Below are 21,758 nucleotides of genomic sequence, written 5' to 3' on the forward strand. Positions count from 1 at the left end.
AAATTTAAACTATATATATTTTTAAAAAGTCACAATAAAAGAAATCCTCTGCCACCATCTTGTTAAAGTATTTATTGCTTTATTAAGGTGGGGACTTAACTGGGTCTCAGACTGGCCTGGGGCATCCTACAGAGATGAGGAACTCACAGAGATCCACCTGCCTTTACCTGCCAAATGATTCTTTAACGGCACATTCCAGCACACCAGGTTCATTGCCTCTCGAGGAATTAAAATGTAAGTCTTTTTGTATAGGTTATCAATAGACAACGTGCACATTTGCTTTGGCAGGGTCCGTTGCAGTTTCCGATTTCAATTTCTATTTATTTCCCCAGTTACTAGCCACACCCACAACTTCACTGACACAATTGACCCTTCAATTTCTGGTAACTGCTATTCAGCATCCTAAGGGGAACAGAGTAAATCCTGTGGTGAGCAGGGGCCAGTTTCGGGTAAATATAAACTCGTGGGAACACCATGTGGCAGAAGCGTGGGCTCTGTGACAAGGTGCCTGAGCACAGCGCAGTCTTTTATCTTTCAGAGTTTTGAAAAAATTCAACCATTTTCTTTATTTTTTCTTATGCTCAGCATGGCTTGTCTCTAGAACGAAGGGAACCCAGTCTAGAAACGGTGCTACGTACACACTGCTAAAATATGTATGAGTCCTCTCTGCTATGACCTGCAGTTTGAAAGGCAAGGTTTTCGTACTGAACCCAAAGGTTGTATAGAAATCTAACTTCCAAGATGTGGGATAACTAGCCAAGCAGAGAGACACAAGCACATAGATGAGTTTGTGACTAGTTTTCCAGAAGCAGAAGGTTGCCCAGTGGTTGGCTGCCGAGGCTGACAATCAAAGTAAGCAGGATGGGACTGGCTGCCCAGAATGCCACCAGCTAACAAGAATGGGAGCAAATTGCATTGCAGGGGATCCAGTCTCTGTTCTTAACCAAGACAATGCTAATAATAACCATCTCTCTCCTGCAGGAGAAGGTGCTCGCTCGTGAGGTTAAGAAACTTGTCTAATTGCACATTACAAACAAGGGCCCAAGCTTATAGCTAGAGGAGCCTCAGCTACTTCATCTAGACAAGTCCAGAATGGCCTGGGTCAAAAATAGCATTCTTTTCCAAGGGGAAGGCTGGAAACCCCCATGGTTGCAAAAATGAAGGAATGGCTGTGGGAAATCAGTCGATGGGAAGGCACTGGTAGGTCTGCCTTGTATCAGAGACTGATATGTAGACAAAGACCTCTCTAGGAAGAAAAGCTCTCTTCCTCCTTCACTCCTGCTCTGGGGTACAAAGCTGCTAGACTGTTCTTAGATGTCGCCTATCTTTAGGCCATGGTCAAGATGCTTAAGAGGAGACAAGAGCCCACAGAGACTTATCCTGTAGCAGGGGTGGAGAGACAGAGGGGTTAACTTCAAACAGGGAGAGCCTGTAGCTCTCTGAAACTGGAGGAGGAGGGAAGAGGGTGGAAGAGGCACTTGCACAAGGACAGGATGCCTGGGGACAGTCATGAAAAAAAGAAGAGCTATGAAGTCGGTTCAGCAGTTCAAAAGCACCGGAAGCAAAAGTAGGAATTTGCTAAGCAGCTGAGCATCTGGGAGGGTCTTGTGGAGGGTGAATGTTGGCATTGCAAAGAGCGTACTGATGGGGATGAGGATGAAGGCTGAGAAGCAGAGAAGAGACAAAGCAGAGCTTGGATGGTGGCAACAGACAGCTGTGAAATACCTAGGCATACTCTAGGCTGTGCAGCCACAGGAAGGAGGCAAGAGACATTTTAATGGGCACGATGAAGAAGGGCCAGATGAGAGGTCAGAGAAGGGGAAAGCTCACACCTGGACATTCCATATGTAGATAGTACAGGCAGCTTTGCACAGAAACTCCTGGCCATCCTGGTCAAGCATTTGCAATAAACTGCACCTTGTCAAACAGAAACATTTCTAATTCCATCTCCTTTCAATCCAGAGGGTGTTAAGAATGCTGTTTGCAGGTGAGGAAAACAAGTTGAAACGTATCTCTCTAACTAAGACAATTCCTGGCATATTTACATATGACAGAACAGGCGCAGACTTTTAGTGACTACACACTTTGGTACTCATGTTTTGAAGATCATAATTTTACATCAAAATAAGTGCATTTTGGGCTATTTTGTATCTCTCTCTCTCTCTGTGTCTCTCTCTCTTTCTCTCTGTCTCTCTCTCTCTCCCTCTCTCAAAGTTATTTGGAGACCTGGCTTTTCAGTCCAGCAGAAGAAAACAGTGAGAAAGGGAGGATGGAGGAGGGAGAAGGGGGCTGTGCTCTCAGCAGGAAGATGGACTTCAGAAGGCAGATGACTCAAGCAAGAGAGCTATGGTTCATTCATGGAGGACAGCGATCTTACCGGTGCAGTTTCTCTCCTCCACGTCCAGGGCGAAGCCATTATTGCAACGGCACTTGAAGCTGCCGATGGTGTTTCTGCACTTTCCATAGGTGCACATGCCAGGGAAGGCTTTGCACTCATTGATATCTGTAAGCAGAGTGAGGCCCAACTGCTGAGATGGTTGACAGGGGTGAGTACCTCTATCACCTTGATCTAAAAATGGATCACCAAAGACAATATCCATGTGCCCAGCTCCTGGGGTTTGCAGTGACTGCAGAGATGCCACAGGGAAGGCGTTCACCATGGAGATTCTCCACCGTCACCTGACTCTTACTCCTGTATATCTGGCTGTTGCTTAACACAGATAAGTGGGGACAGAGATCTCTCTGTTGCCGAGGAAGTAGGCAGAGTGGCCTCTCCTCAAGCTCTGTCATAAGTATAGGGTCAGAAAGAGAGAAGGAGAACGGTCACCATCTGTCTCTCAGCTGTTTGCCAGTACTGGCTTTTACATGTTATCTATAGTTTGGGACATTAGGCTGGCCAAAAATGTTGTGCTGAAAACTCAACTAATTCTCAGAGTGTGGAGACTGCCCTGTGAGGGCGGCCGGCCAGAGACCAGCTTGTACTTACCTTTGTAAAATGGGCGCCCAGTGAGGATGTCCCCTCTGTTAGCAAAGCCTGGGCCCCGGGGGCACAGGGTCTCATATTCCTTGGTGCCAGGTTTGGGACATTCTTCACACTCGGTGCCCCAAGCTGCCCCGACTGCACAGCAGCAGGCATCCATGCGGAACTTCCCAGGAACAGGGTGGATACACTCCTCCTCATCCCACTTCAGGAAGCAGTGCTCCGTACGGACATCTGCACAGAGAGCACACATGCAGTCTGAACAGAAGTGGGAGCACTCACTGAACATCCTGTATCTGCTTAGCCTAAGAAACTACCTGCACTTAGCTAAAACTGTTACATCTCCAAAGATTCTTTCTTCCTTGGTGGCCATGCTGGGTGAGGCATACTCGAGAAAAGCAGTGGGTGATGGTGGCCCTGGAGACAGACTTAAAATGAGAAATCAGTTTGTCACCACCTTGAGTGGACTCCATGGTACAGTCATTTAGGGAAAGGGAGGGTGGGCCCATTAAGAGATTATTTAATTCTCACAAGAAACCCCGGAAAGCTCTCATGATGACATGACTCTTCCATGTCCTGGCCCATGATCACTCTCTTACATTTTCCACAGAACAATAATTCCGATGATGGACTATTCTTTGTCTCCACCTTAAAGTAATTTTGCCATCCTGTTAGGGTCTAGTTAGTCCTGTTAGGGTCTAGTTAGTCCTGTTAGGGTCTAGTTAGTCCTGTTAGGGTCTAGTTAGTTCTGTTAGGGTCTAGTTAGTCCTGTTAGGGTCTAGTCAGTCCTGCTAGGGTCTAGTCAGTCCTGTTAGGGTCTAGTCAGTCCTGTTAGGGTCTAGTCATTCCTGTTAGGGTCTAGTCAGTCCTGTTAGGGTCTAGTTAGTCCTGTTAGGGTCTAGTCAGTCCTGCTAGGGTCTAGTCAGTCCTGTTAGGGTCTAGTCAGTCCTGTTAGGGACTAGTCAGTCCTGTTAGGGTCTAGTCAGTCCTGTTAGGGTCTAATTAGTCCTGTTAGGGTCTAGTTAGTCCTGTTAGGGCCTAGTTAGTCCTGTTAGATTCTAGTTAGTTCTGTTAGGGTCTAGTTAGTCCTGTTAGGGTCTAGTCAGTCCTGTTAGTGTCTAGTTAGTCCTGTTAGGGCCTAGTCAGTCCAGTTAGGGACGAGCAATGAACTCTAATAGTTGCTGCACTTCGTCTGCAATTTGGTAAAATCTATAGAATTCACTTTATTAAAACATGATGTTGTTACTTCAATTGGGTTTTTTTTCTATTGCTACACATATTGAATCTGGGTTTTGTCCCGATTCACGTAGACATATCAAATTCTTTAAATGAGTGAACATTTTCCTCTTCAAACTGTACCAAACTGTATGTTAGCACTTAGCCTGAGTTACTTAGAGACTCAGAGCAGCAATGACTGCCCACAAACAGGTTGATGCAGGATGCTCTCCAGACAATATGCCCGTGTATTGGACACCAGAGATGGGGGAACCACAGCCACATACGGCTGAATGACAACTCAGAAAAGAGTTTTCAGAGACAAATAAAAGTGATTTTGGTGAAAGTATCCTGAGGCATGATAACATTAGTGAGCTTGAAAACTGCTTCCCAGAGGGAAGATCATCCCAATAGAAAGATCACTGTAAAGAATGGATACGCTTTCTCTTCAGTTGTCACCATAGAGCATTTCAAGTTCTCAATCAAAAGTCACACCAATACAACTGTCCTAAACCTCGAATAACACACATTTCCAAGAATTTAAACTAAGAATATTACTCTTAAAGAGATAGCCCGGTAAGCCTCCCTTCGAGACTTGCATACATTTGAGGTCTATATTAGCTGGAAGCAGAAGCCACACATTTGGCCACATCTCAAAGTCTCATTAGAACAACTTCCCAAGTACTGATCTCTGAGTTGGCTTCACCCAGCACTGCCACTAGGGAAGGAGGGATCTTCATGAGATGTGAAGGATTTAAGAACTAAATTTTAGTTACATATAGGTGTCCCAACGACCACTGAAACAATCTTCCCAGTAGTCATTCTGTGATAAACTGGAACCATGGGTTATGGGAACCAAGAATGTAAAAAAGTCTTTACATCTGAGAAGAGTAATTTGGCATCATTATTATGAAGATTCATATCAGTATTTGCACCAGGAATTGAAATAGCCAGAGCACAGGGCAACAAAACCTAAGTAGACACTTTGATTGGTTTGCAAAAAGAACTATAATGGAGCCCTGAGACCCAATGACATGTGTGCTTGGGAGTTTCCCACAATCGCCACGGCTCCTTTTTGTGTTTCATTCAGCTATGCAAGCGTACCTCCTGCAGACAAATAGATGGCATCCCTATTTCTTATAAAGCTCTAATACAGAGACAGCACTAATCTGTCCTCAGCATCTCCACAGTGCTACATGCCAGCCCCTGACCCCTGAAACATTCTTACAGGCTCAGGAGTCAGCTTAGAACAAGTTAGAACAAAATCTTTCATCAAGTACAAGGCTCAAGAATACAGTTCTGGGCTGTAAGGAAGGCAAAGGATTGCTGTTAAAGACAGGAAGAACAACAATATCAACCAACCAGACTCCCCAGAGCTCCCAGAGACTAAAACACCAACCAAAGAGTCCACATGGAGGGACCCATGGCTCCAGCTGTATATGTAGCAGAGGATGGCCTTATCAATGGGAGGAGAGGCCTTTGGCTCGCTGAGGGCTCGATTCCCCAGTGTAAAGGATTTGCAGGCTGGTGAGGTGGGAGTGGGTGGGTGGGAGGGGGAACATCATCATAGAAGCTGGGAGGGGTGATGGGAGAGAGGGGAATCGGCAAAGGGGATAACATTTGAAATGTAAATACATAAAATATCCAATAAGGGGGAGAGAGAATGAGGATGGGGTGTAGATTCCCAGCCATCTCTGTATATGCCAGGTCTGATGGGGTACACCCGTGACCCCAGCTCTGAGGCGGTGGGGACAACGGATATCGGGGTGCTCTTTGCCAACTCAGTCTAGCCAAAATGGAATGCTCTAGATTCGGAGAGATTATCAAGTCTCAAAAAGAAGTTGGAGAGCAACCTGAGAAGAAGCCAATTTTGACTTGTGATGGACTCATAAGTGAACCAGATGAATATACTTAAGTGTACCGATGTATACACTTAAGTGTACCGATGAATACACAAGCGCTCAGACATGTACGCATCCAAAAGAAGGAAATCAACTACAAAAAATTATTTTCCATGTTGAATATGTACTTTCTAAATGATTCCATATGAACCACAATACTGCTTTCTGTCAAGACTTAAATATGCTGTCAAAATTAACTTAAAATGAAGTCTCTGTTACAGTGAATTAAGCTCTGTATTACTGCAGAGTTAACTACTAAACAAGCAGTGGAAAAATATCATCGATCCATTTAAATACTTGAAGACTGTCTAATACGGCATTACCACTGTTCTGCTCTGTGGTCCTTCTTAAGTTCCAAACACAACTAACATAAACATGTTCTGCAAACTAAAACTTCTCTGTTCTACAGCTTATTAAGAAAAGTTGTCTTTAATTTTTTTTTTTTTTTTTGCTCATGTATAACATGAACTAAAAGGAATGCTTCTTTTTCCATTATGAAACTCAAATTACTTCAGCTCTGGCCCTGATAAAGCCTGAGGCCAAACCATCAACTATATACATTGTTGATAAGGAATCTGTGCATTTTAGATAGTTAGGGAGGAAAAAAAAAGCCTTAGGAAAATCTGCCCTTTAATGGTGGCAGAGGAGAAAGAAGGTTGATTGACATACCTTTGTTCCCCCCCACACACACACACCCTTTATCTGGAGAGTCCAGTTTCAGTGGGCTGGTACGTGGTAATGTTTTAAATTCTAGGCTCAAAATATGCCTAATTTTCTTCTCCTGTTAACTTCATGTGAATAACTCAACCTGTCTAAAGTATCAGAAACTAAGGATTACATGATAGGTTTTTAGTTTGTTTTTTTTTTTTTTAGTCATGAAAACGTTTTAAACTATTTTAAACAAAACATATATTTTAATACCTTGGAGTGATTTTTTTCCCCCCTTAAACAGTATCTCATTAAAAGCCCATTTTTCAAGTGCAGACTCTGGTTTTGGACTGGCTACCACCCAAAGGACAAAGAGCTGATGGTTAGCTCCATGCATGTAGACAGAAAGGTCCCCATCTTACCCAAACACATGCGGCCGGTGCCATCCAGAGTAAGGCCTTCGGGGCACTCACAGTGGAAAGAGCCTTTGCCATTGACACAACGTCCATTTGGACAGACATCAGGAAACACCTCGCATTCATTAACGTCTGTGGGGAAACACAGTCAGCAGAAGGGTAAAGATGTTACAAATAGAAAAAACAGGTGTCGTCTCATTTCCTGTGTAGTGTGTTCAATCTGCAACACGGTGTGGATTATTACTTGGTTTTAAGGAAAAAAAAATTCCACAAGGCAGCCACCAGCTTTCCTGGGCACCAGCTGTGCAGACGACCGCAGTCTTGCTACTCCATAAAAGTGCAGCCCAGACATGCTCTCTTGCCAGCCGTTCTGTGCCTTGAAGGCTGGAAGACTTCCTTATGAAATTTCCTCAGCTGTATAAAGAAGAGAAACGGGAACCTCGAGGCTATTTCCTGAGCACCCCGTGTTGTGTTGATCACACTGAGGGATTTTTAAATTGAAATCTCAAGAGCCCCAAGAACAAGTCACTCGCAACATGGGAGTGCATTAGCAGTACCTTCATTCATGACTCACACCTACCTTCACAAGTCACCCCTTTGGTCCTGGCAAACCCTCTTGGGCAGGCTGCATCTGTAAGAACAGTGGGGCAGAATTTTACTTCTTTATCAAAACACACACACACACACACACACACACACACACACACACACACATGCGCACACACACCAGACAGACTTAAGAAACAGCATGAGGGACTTAAACTTAGGGGTTTGCAAAGACCTAGGACCAGTTAGTTCTCTTGGATTCAGAAAGCGCTTCAGTTGCTATGGTAATGCCATCGGTGTCGACACACTTTGAAATGATTTCTCCCACAATCACACTCTGCTCAAATTGACAGTTGAATTAAGAGCAAACCAGTCAAAACCTCAGGGGAGAGGGTACCACATCCCACTGGGACACATTCACATGAGGACGCAACTCTCTTTCCGTGTCTGAGATACTTAGATCTGCTCCCAGTTAAAGGAGAACATCAAATGTACATTTCAAGAGAGAATGAATTTCACTGGAAATACAGTTTTGGAGAGAAGACAACCTAGTAGCCTTCCCTACTGTTTAGAACACGCCATGAGGAATGACCATTGATTCAGAGAGGACTTTTCAGTCACCAAGTCAGAGGGCTTGGTCAGGCTCCTACCTAGCTCACAGCGCTCACAGGGGCTCCCCCAGGCGGCTCCCAGCGTGGCACAGCACTCAGATTTCAGGGTGGCTCCGTTAATGTTCACCTCACAGCGGTTGTCCTGGATGTTGAGCCAGCATGTCCCTTTCAGGCTGTCTGGAAATGAATGGGAGAGGTCGGGAAGCTCTTCTAGTGGCAGAAAATGAACTCTGTGCACACCAAAGATATTTGTTATGGTGTGCAAAGACACAAGAGCATTAATTCTTAAAATCATTAATTCTTAAAATGTTCTTTGAACAGACTGACATGTGCCTGAATCTAAATATGCCACAAGTCAAATACTGATTGCCACTATCTCCAACAATGTGGCCATTAATAGGAAGCTATCTACTAATAATCAATCTATAGAGGGATAATCGCTGCTGCTGCCGAGGGTTGATTCTGGCACCAGGAGTTCGGTGAATCACCATGATAACACCTTAACACACGAGGAAAGGAACATCCTTTATGGTTGATATCAACATCCTATATCTGTTGATAGTTAAGAACAAATATACCTCTGTTTGTTTCTTCTTTACTCAACTAAACAAGCCAGCCAACATCTGCATTCTATACTAGAAGAGCCAGGACTTCCCTAACTGAAGACATTTGCTTGATTAATAACTCGGGAAAAAATCTAAAGAAAATAAAGATGACAAGCATCTGGCAATTAAGACATAATGGTGAAATGGCCGGCATGTCATTCCGTGGTTAGACAGGGCGTATTCTCCTTTACGTGTTTCTGTTCTGCACTTCTGTTGTCTCAGCTCTAGCTCCAAAACTAATAAACACCACTTTATAGTCAATTACTCAAACCGAGAGAAATATAAGCAAGATGTAAAAGCCACCTAGCAATCTGACCACCTTAGAGAGCCACCCCTAATTTTTAAAATGTCTCAACGTCTCATTTAACTTTTCATTTTTAAATAGTAAAGTCCTAGTCGGCTACCATGGCTGTTTCCCTTCCACCTGTGTTAAGCGGGATGGTTAGCGAGAAGATTTTGATAGAACACCACCAGATTTGAACAAAGTAAATGGCAGCTGGTTTTTAAATCAGTGGTAGTGAACACAGTCCAAGCGACATGGCAAATGCTAAGTGCCTATACAACTACATGCTTAGTTTTCATTGGAGAATTGCAGCTTTCAGCCAAGTGTGCACAATACTGGCAATATCCTCGGTTAATGCACATGCATAGGTCCTGGTGTGCAGCTCGGGAATCTGCATTCTTGACATTCTCCTCAGATGATTCTGACAATAAACCCTTAAGCATACATTGCTGCACACGCTATAGGAATATCAAAGTGTAAGCTGAGGGAATAGACAGAGGATGAGGGTGTGGGAGGAGCTGGGTGAGTATGGGAGGAGCTAAAGGTTTAGGAGGCAATGAGAATGTAAGAGAAGCTGGGTGAGGGTGGGTTGAACTGAGAGTGTGGGAGGAGCTGAGAATGTGGGAGGGGCTGAGTTAGGATGTGGGAGGAGTTGGGTGAGGTGCCAGACAGAACTAGGTAAGCATACAGAAAATAGGCACATAGACATAATGAAATTTTGTGATTTCTGTAGGGAAATAAACCCAACTGGCAAGGTGAAGTAAAATGAGAAAGACTCAGAAAGACAAATATTATATACACAACATAGATTTAAATATATATCTGTATATGTGTGCGTGTATATTCATACATACATACATGGGTGTATACCACAATGAGACAGAGGAACATGAGTGGGGAGTAAGAGATCTTTAGGGAGGGGGTAAATAAAGACAATAAAATGGGATACACATAACAGGAAAAAAAAATGGGAATCAATTGGGGAAGAAAGGAACCAGTTTGTGTAGGGAGAGTGATAGGGGCTAGTGAGGGAGGTCAGAGAGACAGGGGATGCAGAAGAACTGATATGTGCATATGAAGATGCTGTGAATATATTACTATGCTAAGCTAAATGAATTATGTTAGAAATAGAAGACAAATAATGAGTGGGGGTAAAAGTTGTTGAAATATGGGAAATGGGTATTCAATGTGAGGTTTGGGAGCAAGTCACTAAGGTTGAAGAGGAGAATTTGTGGTGACAATTAAAAGTATGGGCTGCCACTTGTTAGGATTAAAAATGTGCCTAGGAAACAGAATCAAGCGTGAAAATCAGAACCTCGTGTTAGACATCTTCTGCTGAGATGTCCTGAGAGACCCAAATAGAAATAGCTGCGGCCAGGTGGAGACACAAGCCCAGGGTTAATAGAAAGGTGAGGATGCATTCATGGAACTGAGTCACAGCGTAGAGAGCAACGAGGGGTGAGTAGACACAGAGATGCAAAAAAGTCAAGGACTGACTGGTGATATACTGCAGGCTGGAGGTCAGGAGGAAAAGAGAACAGAGCAAAAGAAATTAGAAAGGGGGGGGGGTGCAGAGAACAGCTGCGGTTGGGATGTTCGTAATGCAGATTGTGAGAAAGGGAGTGGCCGACTTCTTGACAGTCTGCCACGAGGAATGGTCAGTGGGATCTGATACTGGGGAAGCTGCTGTTCCTTTATGTCCACGGAAATCAGAGACATATGTGCACAGAAATCAGGGACATAGGGCAAGAGTGTAGACCCAAGACAAAGACATGGGGCATGGGTACTTTCCAAGTAGAGCAGTGAAACTCAGGAAAGGTGAACTTAGCATGCTGTTCTGGAAAGCTGAGCAACAATAACCAGGATAGAATAGTCTTCTTAGCATCTACAAAATTACATTTAGTATATCTCAAAGATTAACTCAAACTCGGCAACTAGTCTTAGTACCCAGTGAAGTCGCAGATGGTCCGATTGTAAATTAGTAACTACAACGTAGAATTTTCATCTCTTTACAAGTTAGGTGATTTAGATCCTGTGGCTAGAGGTGACAGGCTTGTCACTGATTATAACCACCGATAGCACCATTCAAAACATGTTTCAATGCTGGCTAGAGAGATGCTTTAGTGGGTAAGTAGGCTTGTCAACAAGCTTGGTGACCTGAGTTCTATTCATTAGTTTCCTTTGAAGGTGGATATTAGGGTGTGATGGGAATCTTCCCTGCCTAGTAAATAGAGCCACTGCCACTAGCCATAGGAAAAACGACTTGGGTAGACCTTGTCTGTGTATGACTTTATTCCTTGATATGTATACTTCATATGTCATTACCAAGACCTGGCCTTGGGCAAGCATGGTGACCCATACCTGGACTTGTGAAGCTGAGACAGGGGAATTATGGAGTTCCCAGGCCGCCTGCTCTGTATCAGGTCCTAGGGCAGCTTGGGCTACACATCAAAATCTTGGAGCAAAATCATGAATAAAAGAACTGGCCTCTGATGTTTTAAGTCATATTAGCACACCTAGAGACTTCCCAGAGCAAGAGAACAGTTATCTTCTTTCCTTTGGAGCCCATCAACTTGTGATGGATGAGGGAGAGAAAAGCACAGAACCCCCTCTATGCCTCAATGCTTACAAATCTTCAAATTCTTTGTCCTGAGAACTGGGTCCAAATCCCACCATGTCTTTGATTTATGACAGATTCAAAGCTTTGTGATGGGATTTGACTGTGCCCATGCCTAAGGAATTCAAACATAAGAAGTGTGTGCATAGAGAAATGCTCAGAACCACGGTAGCCCGTATCTACAGACATGAAAGGAAGGTGCTCTGGAGCCTAACCAGCTAAAGCCTGCCTAACTTCTGCTCTTCTGCTCCCCCATCAGCACTGCTTTCACCTCAGGAAGGCCGAGGCCTGCGATAACCTTCACAGGAAAGTCTATGTAGGAATCTTACCGATGCAGATCAGTCCAGTGGAGCTTAGCTTGCTGCCGGGGGAGCACTCGCAGTGGAAAGAGCCCAGGTTGTTCCTGCAGGCCCCATTGACACACGGGTTGCTCTCACATTCATTTACATCTACAATCCAGAAGGAAAAGATTCCGTTAGAGCTGCCATGTGTTTCTGGAAAATATTATTCCAGCAAGCCAGACTGTGCCAGAATGTCTGGTAAGCTTGGCTCTTATAGTTTTAATATGGATATGCGAGGCCTAAAGTGAATAGGGAATGCAGACATGTGCTCTACAGCTTCGTTGGACCTCGACGTGACTGGGGACTCAATAGGACTATAAGCAGCAGCCTATTCGGAAGAGGGTTCAGTATGTGCGCCTCCTATAACTACATATAGTTGATTTGTTTTGCTTTGAAGTCGGTTCTAACTCCAGGGGCAACTCTCAGGCACAACAAAGGTTGTTTATTTCTGTCACCTAGACTTCTGGGAAACTTAGACAAAAGTGTACCAACATTGTCTTTAATTCTGAACCCTTAGAGGCAAACCAAGAAATCAGAACTGGGATATCCATCCCGGCCACAGAATTCTCCCCACTTGTCGTCCACCACTCCCTTTCTTGAGCCCGTTATAGCTACATGCTGAGTTAACGAAGGACTTTACACAGCCAACTCCGGGAAGACATAGGATAAGAAAGCCAATGATGGGATTGGCGTGCGCAGGGTATTGCTCGGTGGTAGAGCACATGCCTCAGGCCCTAAGTTCAACCTTCAGAACTGTTAGAAATTAAAAAAAGAATCAGGTGGACTCAACGAGGCCCCAATAACTACCGCTTTTAACCTTAAATCAAGCAATTCACCAGTAACCCAAGCCAGTCCTGCTGCAGACAAAAGCCAACAGAATCGCAGCACGCCTACGCTTCTTAGCAGGTGAATTTTTCAAGGCTATAACGTTAAGTTGCTTAACATGTGAGTCAATAAGAGCTAAACAAAACTCTCAGTTAAAATATGAACAATAACATTTAGGACACTTTCTATACAAATCCAGCGACTCAGCTTACAGGGGTCATCATCTCTCCTTGCTAAGTTATCCCAAGCATGTCAACATGCCTCAGCACTCTAGGCTAAACAGTAGAGTTTCTGAGATTCCAAGGAGTCATTGCCCTCCATACATGGCCTTTAATATAGACACTCTCTTCTTTAAATATTGGAGATGACATATAAGTAAAGCTAGAAGGCTCTAATTCTTGCCCTTGACTATCTCAAATACAATGTAAGTAAACTGGTCCTGAAAGGGGGGGCAGGCTCAGAACTGATTTAAAATAACAATTCAAAGATTTGTGTATAAGGACCAAAGACACACTAATATGGGAAAGGGAAATGTCATGGGAGCTTAACCATAAACAAAGAACTATAGGAACGCTGAGAGTCAGGAAGAAAGTCTGATTGATTATCCGGCACCAAGTGATAGCCCTCAAATCATATACATTCAAATAACATTTGGACTGAGAAGGTTGTATTCATATATTTAGAAACACACAACAACAACAATTAGAGAAACAAAGTCCATGAACATGAGAGACAGGCACATAAGGTATTGGAGATAGACAATATGAGAATTATTTAGTTGTATTTTAATTTTGAAAATCTATATAGATAGATTATTACTAATGCAGAATGACTAAAGAGGTGCTCAGGTGTTAATTTAGCTTTTGAACTATAAATTATTTGGGGAGGGGATATGGATCTATTTTGTTTTCCAATTGTTTGCAGTAGAAAAAAAAAGATCTCTTAAAAAGAGAAATGAAAGTATTTAAAATAACACACTAATTCAGGTGTAAGGCTTTTCAAAGGAAGCAAATGCTCTATAATATTGATATCCTTCCGTGAAAATGCAAGAGCGAAAGAAACCAGATGTGCAGGCAGCTGGCAATCTGTCCGAGGGCATTCTACATTTAATTCTCCACTAATTCATGTGCGCGAAGATTTCCCCCAAAGAAAAGAGCCGGTGTCACAGTTTTACCAAGATTCACTTTGAGTTAAGCAATGGTGAACTCAAAAACTATAAACACATACAGGGGCAAGTGCAAATATCAGCTATTTAGTTTTCCCTTAAATATAATCTTCTTTTATGGTATAAACGTCATGGAACCAGAAATTGAAACAGTCCACTGTACATTTCTGGAAATAAACTTCAAAGCACATCTGGTTTACATTTAGCTGGTTATGTCACTGGAAACGCAATCTAAACCACAGTGCTTGATGTAAAAAAACTAACTTTCAGGCTCTCCAAGCTTAAGCAAAATGAATTTTTTTTTGTAACTTCAGCCTAAAACACAGAGGAACATCCTGCTTATTGTTACTGCTGTTCATTATATATTTAAATGAGCCTATTGAAAACATGAATTACACACAGAGTAAGCAGACGGAGAAAGTACATATACAGAAAGCCGAAGTTTGCAATGAGTCTGGTAATAATTCGCCGTCTAGCCCTTGGAAATTTGTGAAGAAGGAGTAGAGAAAGGAGAGCGAACTTAGGCTAGCAAATTGACTGTGGCCAGTGGAGGAAGTCAGGAGACTCGGGAGAAAATAACTTAATAGTGTGTAAACTAGCGGGGGGGGGGGGGGCAATGAGTTTTCTGTGTGACTCTGCTTTTTTTTTTTTTAAATTTCCACCAATATCATAAGTTCTGAGCCAAAATATTTCTCTATTATTTCATCTTTATTTATATAACATGAACTTCTTTCCTATGAATGACAGATAAAACTCATTTCCATATCAAAAGTAAGGTTAAGGTTTACTGAGAATAGGTGTTCCTTGGACAAAGTAAGTCAAGATGTCTTTCTAACCTTCCTTATGGACTGACTTGCCACAGACATGCCCTAAAAGTTATGCGACCACCCAACATTTCACTATTAAATGTCATTCTGCTTTTTTATCTGGTAGGTAGTTGACCTCTCAGTACCTTGGACTCTACTTTCCTTGTGTTGACAGGTCAGCATACCTATCACAGGAACAGACCCCAACCACTGGGTTTTCACTTTATTCTCAAGTGGCCACCAGAGGGTTTGGTTGTAGCAGAATGGGAAAACAGACCCTATAATCGACAGTACTGAGCTAATTGAGAGGACATCTCATCTGCTTACTCTTTAAGGTTCCTGAGATTTAGATGAGTTTTCTACCCTTTAATAGAGAACTGCATAGGTACAAAGGATAAAGGCAGAAAAACGTGTGAATTCCCAGGGTGAGGAGAACACCAGCCATGGCTTACTTCATCCCTCTGTGGGGTGGGAGGAGACAGGGACAATACAGGGAAATCTGACCAGGCAAACTTCTTGGAGCCATGTTGAGTAATAGCAGGTGTTAGGAGTGAGAACAGAAACCAGAGAATAGAAACTGTCACATGCACAGCTGAGGAGGCTGAGCTGGTTTTACTGACAGACCCCACTCTTAGGGAACCCTGTGACCATCTGGGAAAGAGGGGTCAAGAATGGATGGCTATGTCCTGTCAGACAACCAGGGAAAGTTACCTCAGTTAAGTTCAGGAAAATGTAATTTTTATGTAAGTGATTATTTTCTTCCTCCCAAAACTAAAACCGTGCTCTGTAATTCATTCTATTGACTTTAGCTGAGACTTTTGTGTTGCTGCAGCTCGTTCAATCGTCCTAACTTGTTTCTATCCTCAAGAATGCTTTGAAGTTTGAGACAAAGATGAAGAGAGGATCCAAGTTATTATTTGGAAGTAGTAACTAGGTTTGAGCATCTTATAGAAGGCCCCCACAGGCCCACAAAGTGTAAAGAAACTACAGGAGGATAGGGAATGGTAGTTAGTTAACAAACAGATGATCCTGAAATACCACTGTGATCAAGATACCAAACCATGATGTTATAACCTCTTGTATTCCTGTCACAGCCTGAGTCTCGCCGAAAACAGATTTCCTTATGCACTTATCTGGCTCAAGTAACTTGCACTGTGTAGAAACTAATGGCTTAGAAGAAGTCTTAAAATATTGAACGATGGCCTACAGAGTCAAATAATGTCCTTCAACTTGTCAAATGGAAATGATAATTTCCATAGACTATTTCAGCATTGAATTAGTTTCACATAGGCTCCAAATATTTTTCTGGGTAAACGTATTGACACTATCAACCATCTATTTCATAATGAAGTGGCTAACAGCCGTGTCTTTTGGAAATGAAGGTTTGTAGGTTAATGTGTCATAGTGATTTTATTTAAAGGGTAAACCAAGTGAACAGAGTCAGGTATTTTATTTTAACCAGTACAATAATACGGCTCTTTCTGTTGTTTTTTTCCCCCAACTGCTTGTTGATAGACTATTTGAACAGAGGAAGCCAACAGTGTTTATAGACTGTGTTGATATGAAAGCCATTTCCAGAACTTCCAAAGCAGTGGACAGAGATCATAAGACAGGGAAGACATTCACACATGAGCTTCAAGCACATTCATTCACTCTGATTGACGTTGGTGCTTCCTGGGCAAGGACATGTCAAGCCAAGGAAGACAGCCCTTACCTTCGCAGGTCTCTGTCTCTGTCCGGAACACATAACCAGGGGGACACGTGCAGCTGTAACTGCCAGGGGTATTTCTGCATAGGCCATTGTCACAAAGCAGCCTGTTTACCAAGCACTCATCAATGTCTGCAAGCAGCCAATGGAAGACAGGAGATGGAAATGGTTAAAGGCGTATTACACAGACCAGTTATGTTTCACTTTTGTTTGTTTTGTCCCCGACTTTCCTCTCTGGCTCTGTATGTGTATACCACAATAGAGCAAACACACCCAGGGCTATTAAATGCTATGCTTTTACGCTGGTGAGTGCTTTAAAACTCTTCTGAAGTCCTTGGAAAATGCACAGGACTCAGCTAGGGCTCATTACTTCTTCCCTTTTCATCTATCCTTTCTTCCTTCATTCATTTTTTCCCTTCCTTCCTTACTTCCTTTTTTCCTTCCTTCCTTCCTTCCTTCCTTCCCTTCTTTCTTCCTTCCTTCCTTTTTTCATTCCTTTGTTGCTGTTTGGTTTTGTTTTATTGGAAACAGACCTCAATATACTGCTCCGGCTAGCAGGAAAGTCACTTCCGGTGTGCCGAGATTATAGGTGTGTTACATTGCCTTCTTACCTTCCATGAGGAACAATAATAACTATTTTGGGGGGATAAAGAGTTCCTTTTTCTTAAAGTTACGTATTTTACTCATGCAAACAATTGTACTTTGACAAATGGTGCAGCATCAGCCCGATAATACTGAAAACGGGGGTCAGAAAATGATTTCACACATCATCCCCACAGGCAGTGTCACCTTTCTGTTTGGTTGGGTTTTCCCCACTTTTATGTTGTGCTCTGACTCTGACTTTTAATATGGACTTTTAAATTAGAATTATACAAACCCAGTCAGTTTTCTACCAGGGGTATGGCCTCGAGAAGTTGACCATGCTCTAGCGAATGGTCACCCACCCATGCATATATGTGCAGCACAGAGTGGACTCAGCAGGTTATTCAGTCACTTTTTTTTTAAGGAAGGTAGGAAGTTGAAAGGAGGGGGAGGGTAAGAGGTGGATGTGAGAGGGGCTGGGGGGAGGGGCAGGAGATGGGGTTATGATCAAAATGCACCATATGCACATATGAAATTATTGCAAATTAAATAAATATTAAAAAATAAAAGTAGTCCCAAATGAGGTCACAGCCTGTGCTTTGAGCTTTAGGACTCTGATGTTTAGCAAGGGTTTGAGTTCAATTACTTGAGAAATGGGTAAAGGATGAGTCAATCATTTGATAAGACGCACAAGTTTTTATTTTATGTGTATGGGTGTTTTGCCTGCAAGCATGTATGTGAAGCGTGTGTACGCAGTGCTTATGGAAGTCAGCAGAGGGCATCACATGTGAACCACTATGTGCACACTGGGAACTTAACCCTGGTCCTCTGGAAGAGTAGTCAGCTCTCAATTGCTGAGACATTTCTCCAGGCCCTTCATTTGCAAATTTTAACAAAACCACACAATCTGTAGTATTGCAGCCCTGTTACCTCTGTTCAGATTGGGAATGATCACAGATTTTCCTTGGTTTTAAAAGGGTCCCACTGAGGTGCTCACCTGAACTCTTTAGCAGCTAATTTAAAAGTGCCTTTGCTTCAGCTGAATAAAAGATGGTTTAGCTTGTATTTATTTATGAAGACAGGATTTTCAGCCCAGGCTGGCCTGGGACTATGATAACCATAGAGATTGAATTCCTGAGCGTCCTACTCTCAGGTTCTGGGATTATAGGTATGTACATTTGGTTTATGCCAAGGATTGAACCCAAGGCTTACTGAGTACTAGACAAGGTTCTCTAGCACATTTGCATGCCATTAGAACTGTGTGATAATCTCTAGATGGTACCCTACAGATGTTCAATCTATTTAATTATGTAATAATCAGAGAGTATTAAAAGTCTATCTGTATATATCTTAATAATGGATATATTGAGTAATAAAGCCATCAACAGACACATAGAAAATTAAGTTGTAAAAGCATTTGTAAGTATTACATATAATGATAGATCTAATAATTCTCATTTTATGAAAATGGACTCAATTTTTTCGGTTCAGTCTCTTAAATATGTAAACCCATAAAGTGTGCTTATCTTTACCCTTTTCCTTCTGCTGAACACAATTACACAGAGGATTTTTTTCATATTATTTTATAAGTTGAGAAGGGGATCCACTGGCTCCTGCTGTCACAGTTACACACGTGGCGGCCACGAGTGGTTTCTGCAGAGCAAATCCAACCTGAAACATCACCCTTTCCCCAACTTCACTATTCCCACGTGTTAAGCTTTTGAATTCCGTGCCTCATTAGAGACATTTAGAATTAAATTAAGTACAGAGAAGCAATGGGCAAATGATTCACTAATTCTGGAAAAGATTACCTTAAGTAATAATACTCCAGAGTTTGGCGCTGTGCTGCGGAACTCAGTACTAATGCCTTTGTAGCAATATACAGTACAAAGGTAATGAAGGAAGCTATGGGATGTTTAGTTTTTGTCCCCAATTATTGTTTTTTCTCTTATCCATGGGATCAGACAACGTGGGTGGCTCATGTGCACACATCTCCAGTAACTTACCAATGCAATTTCTTCCCGAGGCATCTGGCTCATAGCCGCTGTTACAGTTACAGCGGTAGCTGCCTCGCAAATTTTCACAGATCCCATTGGCACATATATCAGGGTCCAAAGCACACTCGTTGATATCTGTGTGAAACAGAGCACGGTCAACACTCACAGACACCTGTTTGTTGATTTAAAAAGTAAATAAATAAAGGATCTAATAAGGAACTTCCAACATGTGAAATATCTAACTTTGAAAACCTACAACGTGTGTTTTAGGGAAAGGAAAGGTAAAATAAAATAAGAAAATAAAATTGAAAAAAAAAAAGCAAGATACTTCATTAGTAAGTCAGGAAAAAGAGAGGCATTGGCAGCAGCCAAATAATCAAGTCATGCAGTATGTTTACTTTTTTTTTTACAAAATTAATAAAGAAAATTTACAGGCTGTTGGCTCAAAATTCAAAGGAAAACTCAATTTAATAAGTATTACAGTCATCTAATTAAAACATAGAAATTTATTAGGAAGGCCTGTATGATTTTATGGTCACAGGATGTTCCTGCTTTGTTCTCATATTTAACAATTACCTAAGTAATAGGATACGCATTGTTTCTCATTGTTGATGAGTTAGAATAAATCCAGAAGACACTTAAACATGGCTGCTGACAACCCAATGACTTACAAGTCACGGTCACATGACTGCTGTATAGGCAGGAACAGGGGCACTAGCGTGCCAGTGACACAAACATATAATTCCCAATGGGGTAATATGCTCCAGTCTGAGGCCATTGACAGGGAATCCTCTTCCTTTTCCCCTCCTCCTCCTCTCCTCCTCCTCTTCTTCCTCCTCCTCCTCTTCTTCCTCCTCCTTTTTCTTCCCCTCCTCCTCCTTCTTCTCCCCCTTCTCATCTTCCTCTCCCTCCTTTCTTCTTCTCCCTCCTCCTCTCCAATTCTATTCTCTCCTTCTTTCTCCTCCCTCTCCTCCTCCACCCTCCTCTGCCCTTCCTCCTTTTCCTCAACAACAACAACAACAACAACAACAACAACAACAACAACAGGAGTGTGCTGCAAAAATCTCATTCTATTTATTATGATCAAATTCTGATAATGGTTGTTTATAGGAACTGGAATTTATAGGAACTAGTTATCCACAGAATATCTGTATAACCCTAGCACCTAGGACAGGGCAGGGGAGTCAGGAAGAGACTCTGTCTTAAAAAGGAAAAAAGCAATTAGGAAGATTTCCTTAGAAACTCTCTGATTATCTAATTATCTATTTTATTTTGCATTTGAAAAAAAATACCCCAGTAAAATTCTGCCTCTTTCTTTGGCTTTATATATTCATTTAAAACAACATCACATTAACCATTCTCCCCTATTCAACACAAAAGAACTTGCATCTTAGAATTTTCTTAAAATATAACACTAAGTCTGCAAGAAGAAAACTTGCACAAATTTTACTTCTACATCTGGACAGAAACATCTTGGTGGTTCTAACACAAACAGTCTATTTTGGGATAGTTTGTCCAAGACTTGATCCATGTCGTATATCCTAAAGATGGATATTTTCCTAGCTGTGTCTGCATATTATATGATATAGTACTGTCTTAAATAAATGTGCACTTAAAATCATGGATATGGATCGTTAGTAACACTCTCAATTAAACACTTTTCACCAATAAATATTTGTCTATAATGAAAAGTGGTGACATGTGAAATGCCACTTAACACCATCTAACTTAAAACCATTTCTCCATTTGTGAACTTTCATGGTAAATAGAACCATATTCATCTAATAACCAACAAGCTACATGCTCGTATTTTATAATCACAAGTTGAACAGAATCACCTCTTCCATCCACAGTGATGCCTACGCCACTGCTGCAGAGGCCATGGAACTCAGCTGTGTGATTAAAAACAAACAGGAGACATTAAGACAGTCCACTCCACACCCAGTCATTAATACAACAATGGAAACAGGAAAGTTAAACAATACTCAACACTCAGCCATTAATAGACCAATGAAAACAGAGAAATGCTATGCCAAGCCTGCTCCACAATTCAGTCGTTAAAAATAACAATTTTATGTGCATTCATTTTAATAATGAAAAAAAATTACTGTTCTCCGGAACATAATATCTTACGAATTCTAAAATCACAGAATAGTATAAGAAAAGGCAGGGAGTTTGTTTATTTTTGAACCCCACTGAACTTACTTATACTCCAAAGAGGCTCAAGGCAAATATGAAGGGTCAACCTTGATGAACCTGGGACTTGAGATCATAAGGTGTCTAGATTTTAAAAGACCCAATCAGACTGTTTTGTATTTGCAAATTCAGTAGCGACTAGTACAATGTCTACCTACTTATATTGTCAGGGTAACAGTCATGTATGAAATCTGAGCCACGTTCACAACAGCAGTGGGAAAATGGTTCAGTGTGATTACTGTGGGTCCAGCTGAAGCATGCGCAAACCTGAGGCTGCTGTCTACCTGCCTCACATAGCAGCACAAACTCGGCTCTT

At 42.1% G+C, this 21,758-nt stretch overlaps 1 protein-coding gene across 1 annotated transcript in view; it reads right to left on the reverse strand.

The window, feature by feature from the left end:
- FBN2 (fibrillin 2) overlaps window positions 1-21,758 on the reverse strand; it is a gene marked incomplete at both ends in the record, with an annotated part of 188,032 nt that overhangs the window by 62,585 nt on the left and 103,689 nt on the right. Inside the window, 9 exons of the mRNA XM_080919750.1 lie at window positions 2,378-2,503; window positions 2,987-3,214; window positions 7,167-7,292; window positions 7,741-7,791; window positions 8,357-8,494; window positions 12,152-12,271; window positions 16,674-16,799; window positions 19,256-19,381; window positions 21,085-21,138. Of these exons, the coding sequence (XP_080775876.1) occupies window positions 2,378-2,503; window positions 2,987-3,214; window positions 7,167-7,292; window positions 7,741-7,791; window positions 8,357-8,494; window positions 12,152-12,271; window positions 16,674-16,799; window positions 19,256-19,381; window positions 21,085-21,138 (1,095 nt within the window). The remainder of the gene's footprint in view (window positions 1-2,377; window positions 2,504-2,986; window positions 3,215-7,166; window positions 7,293-7,740; window positions 7,792-8,356; window positions 8,495-12,151; window positions 12,272-16,673; window positions 16,800-19,255; window positions 19,382-21,084; window positions 21,139-21,758) is intronic.

The sequence above is a fragment of the Micromys minutus genome (assembly GCF_963924665.1).
Source record: "Micromys minutus genome assembly, chromosome: 8".
NCBI lineage: Eukaryota > Metazoa > Chordata > Mammalia > Rodentia > Muridae > Micromys > Micromys minutus.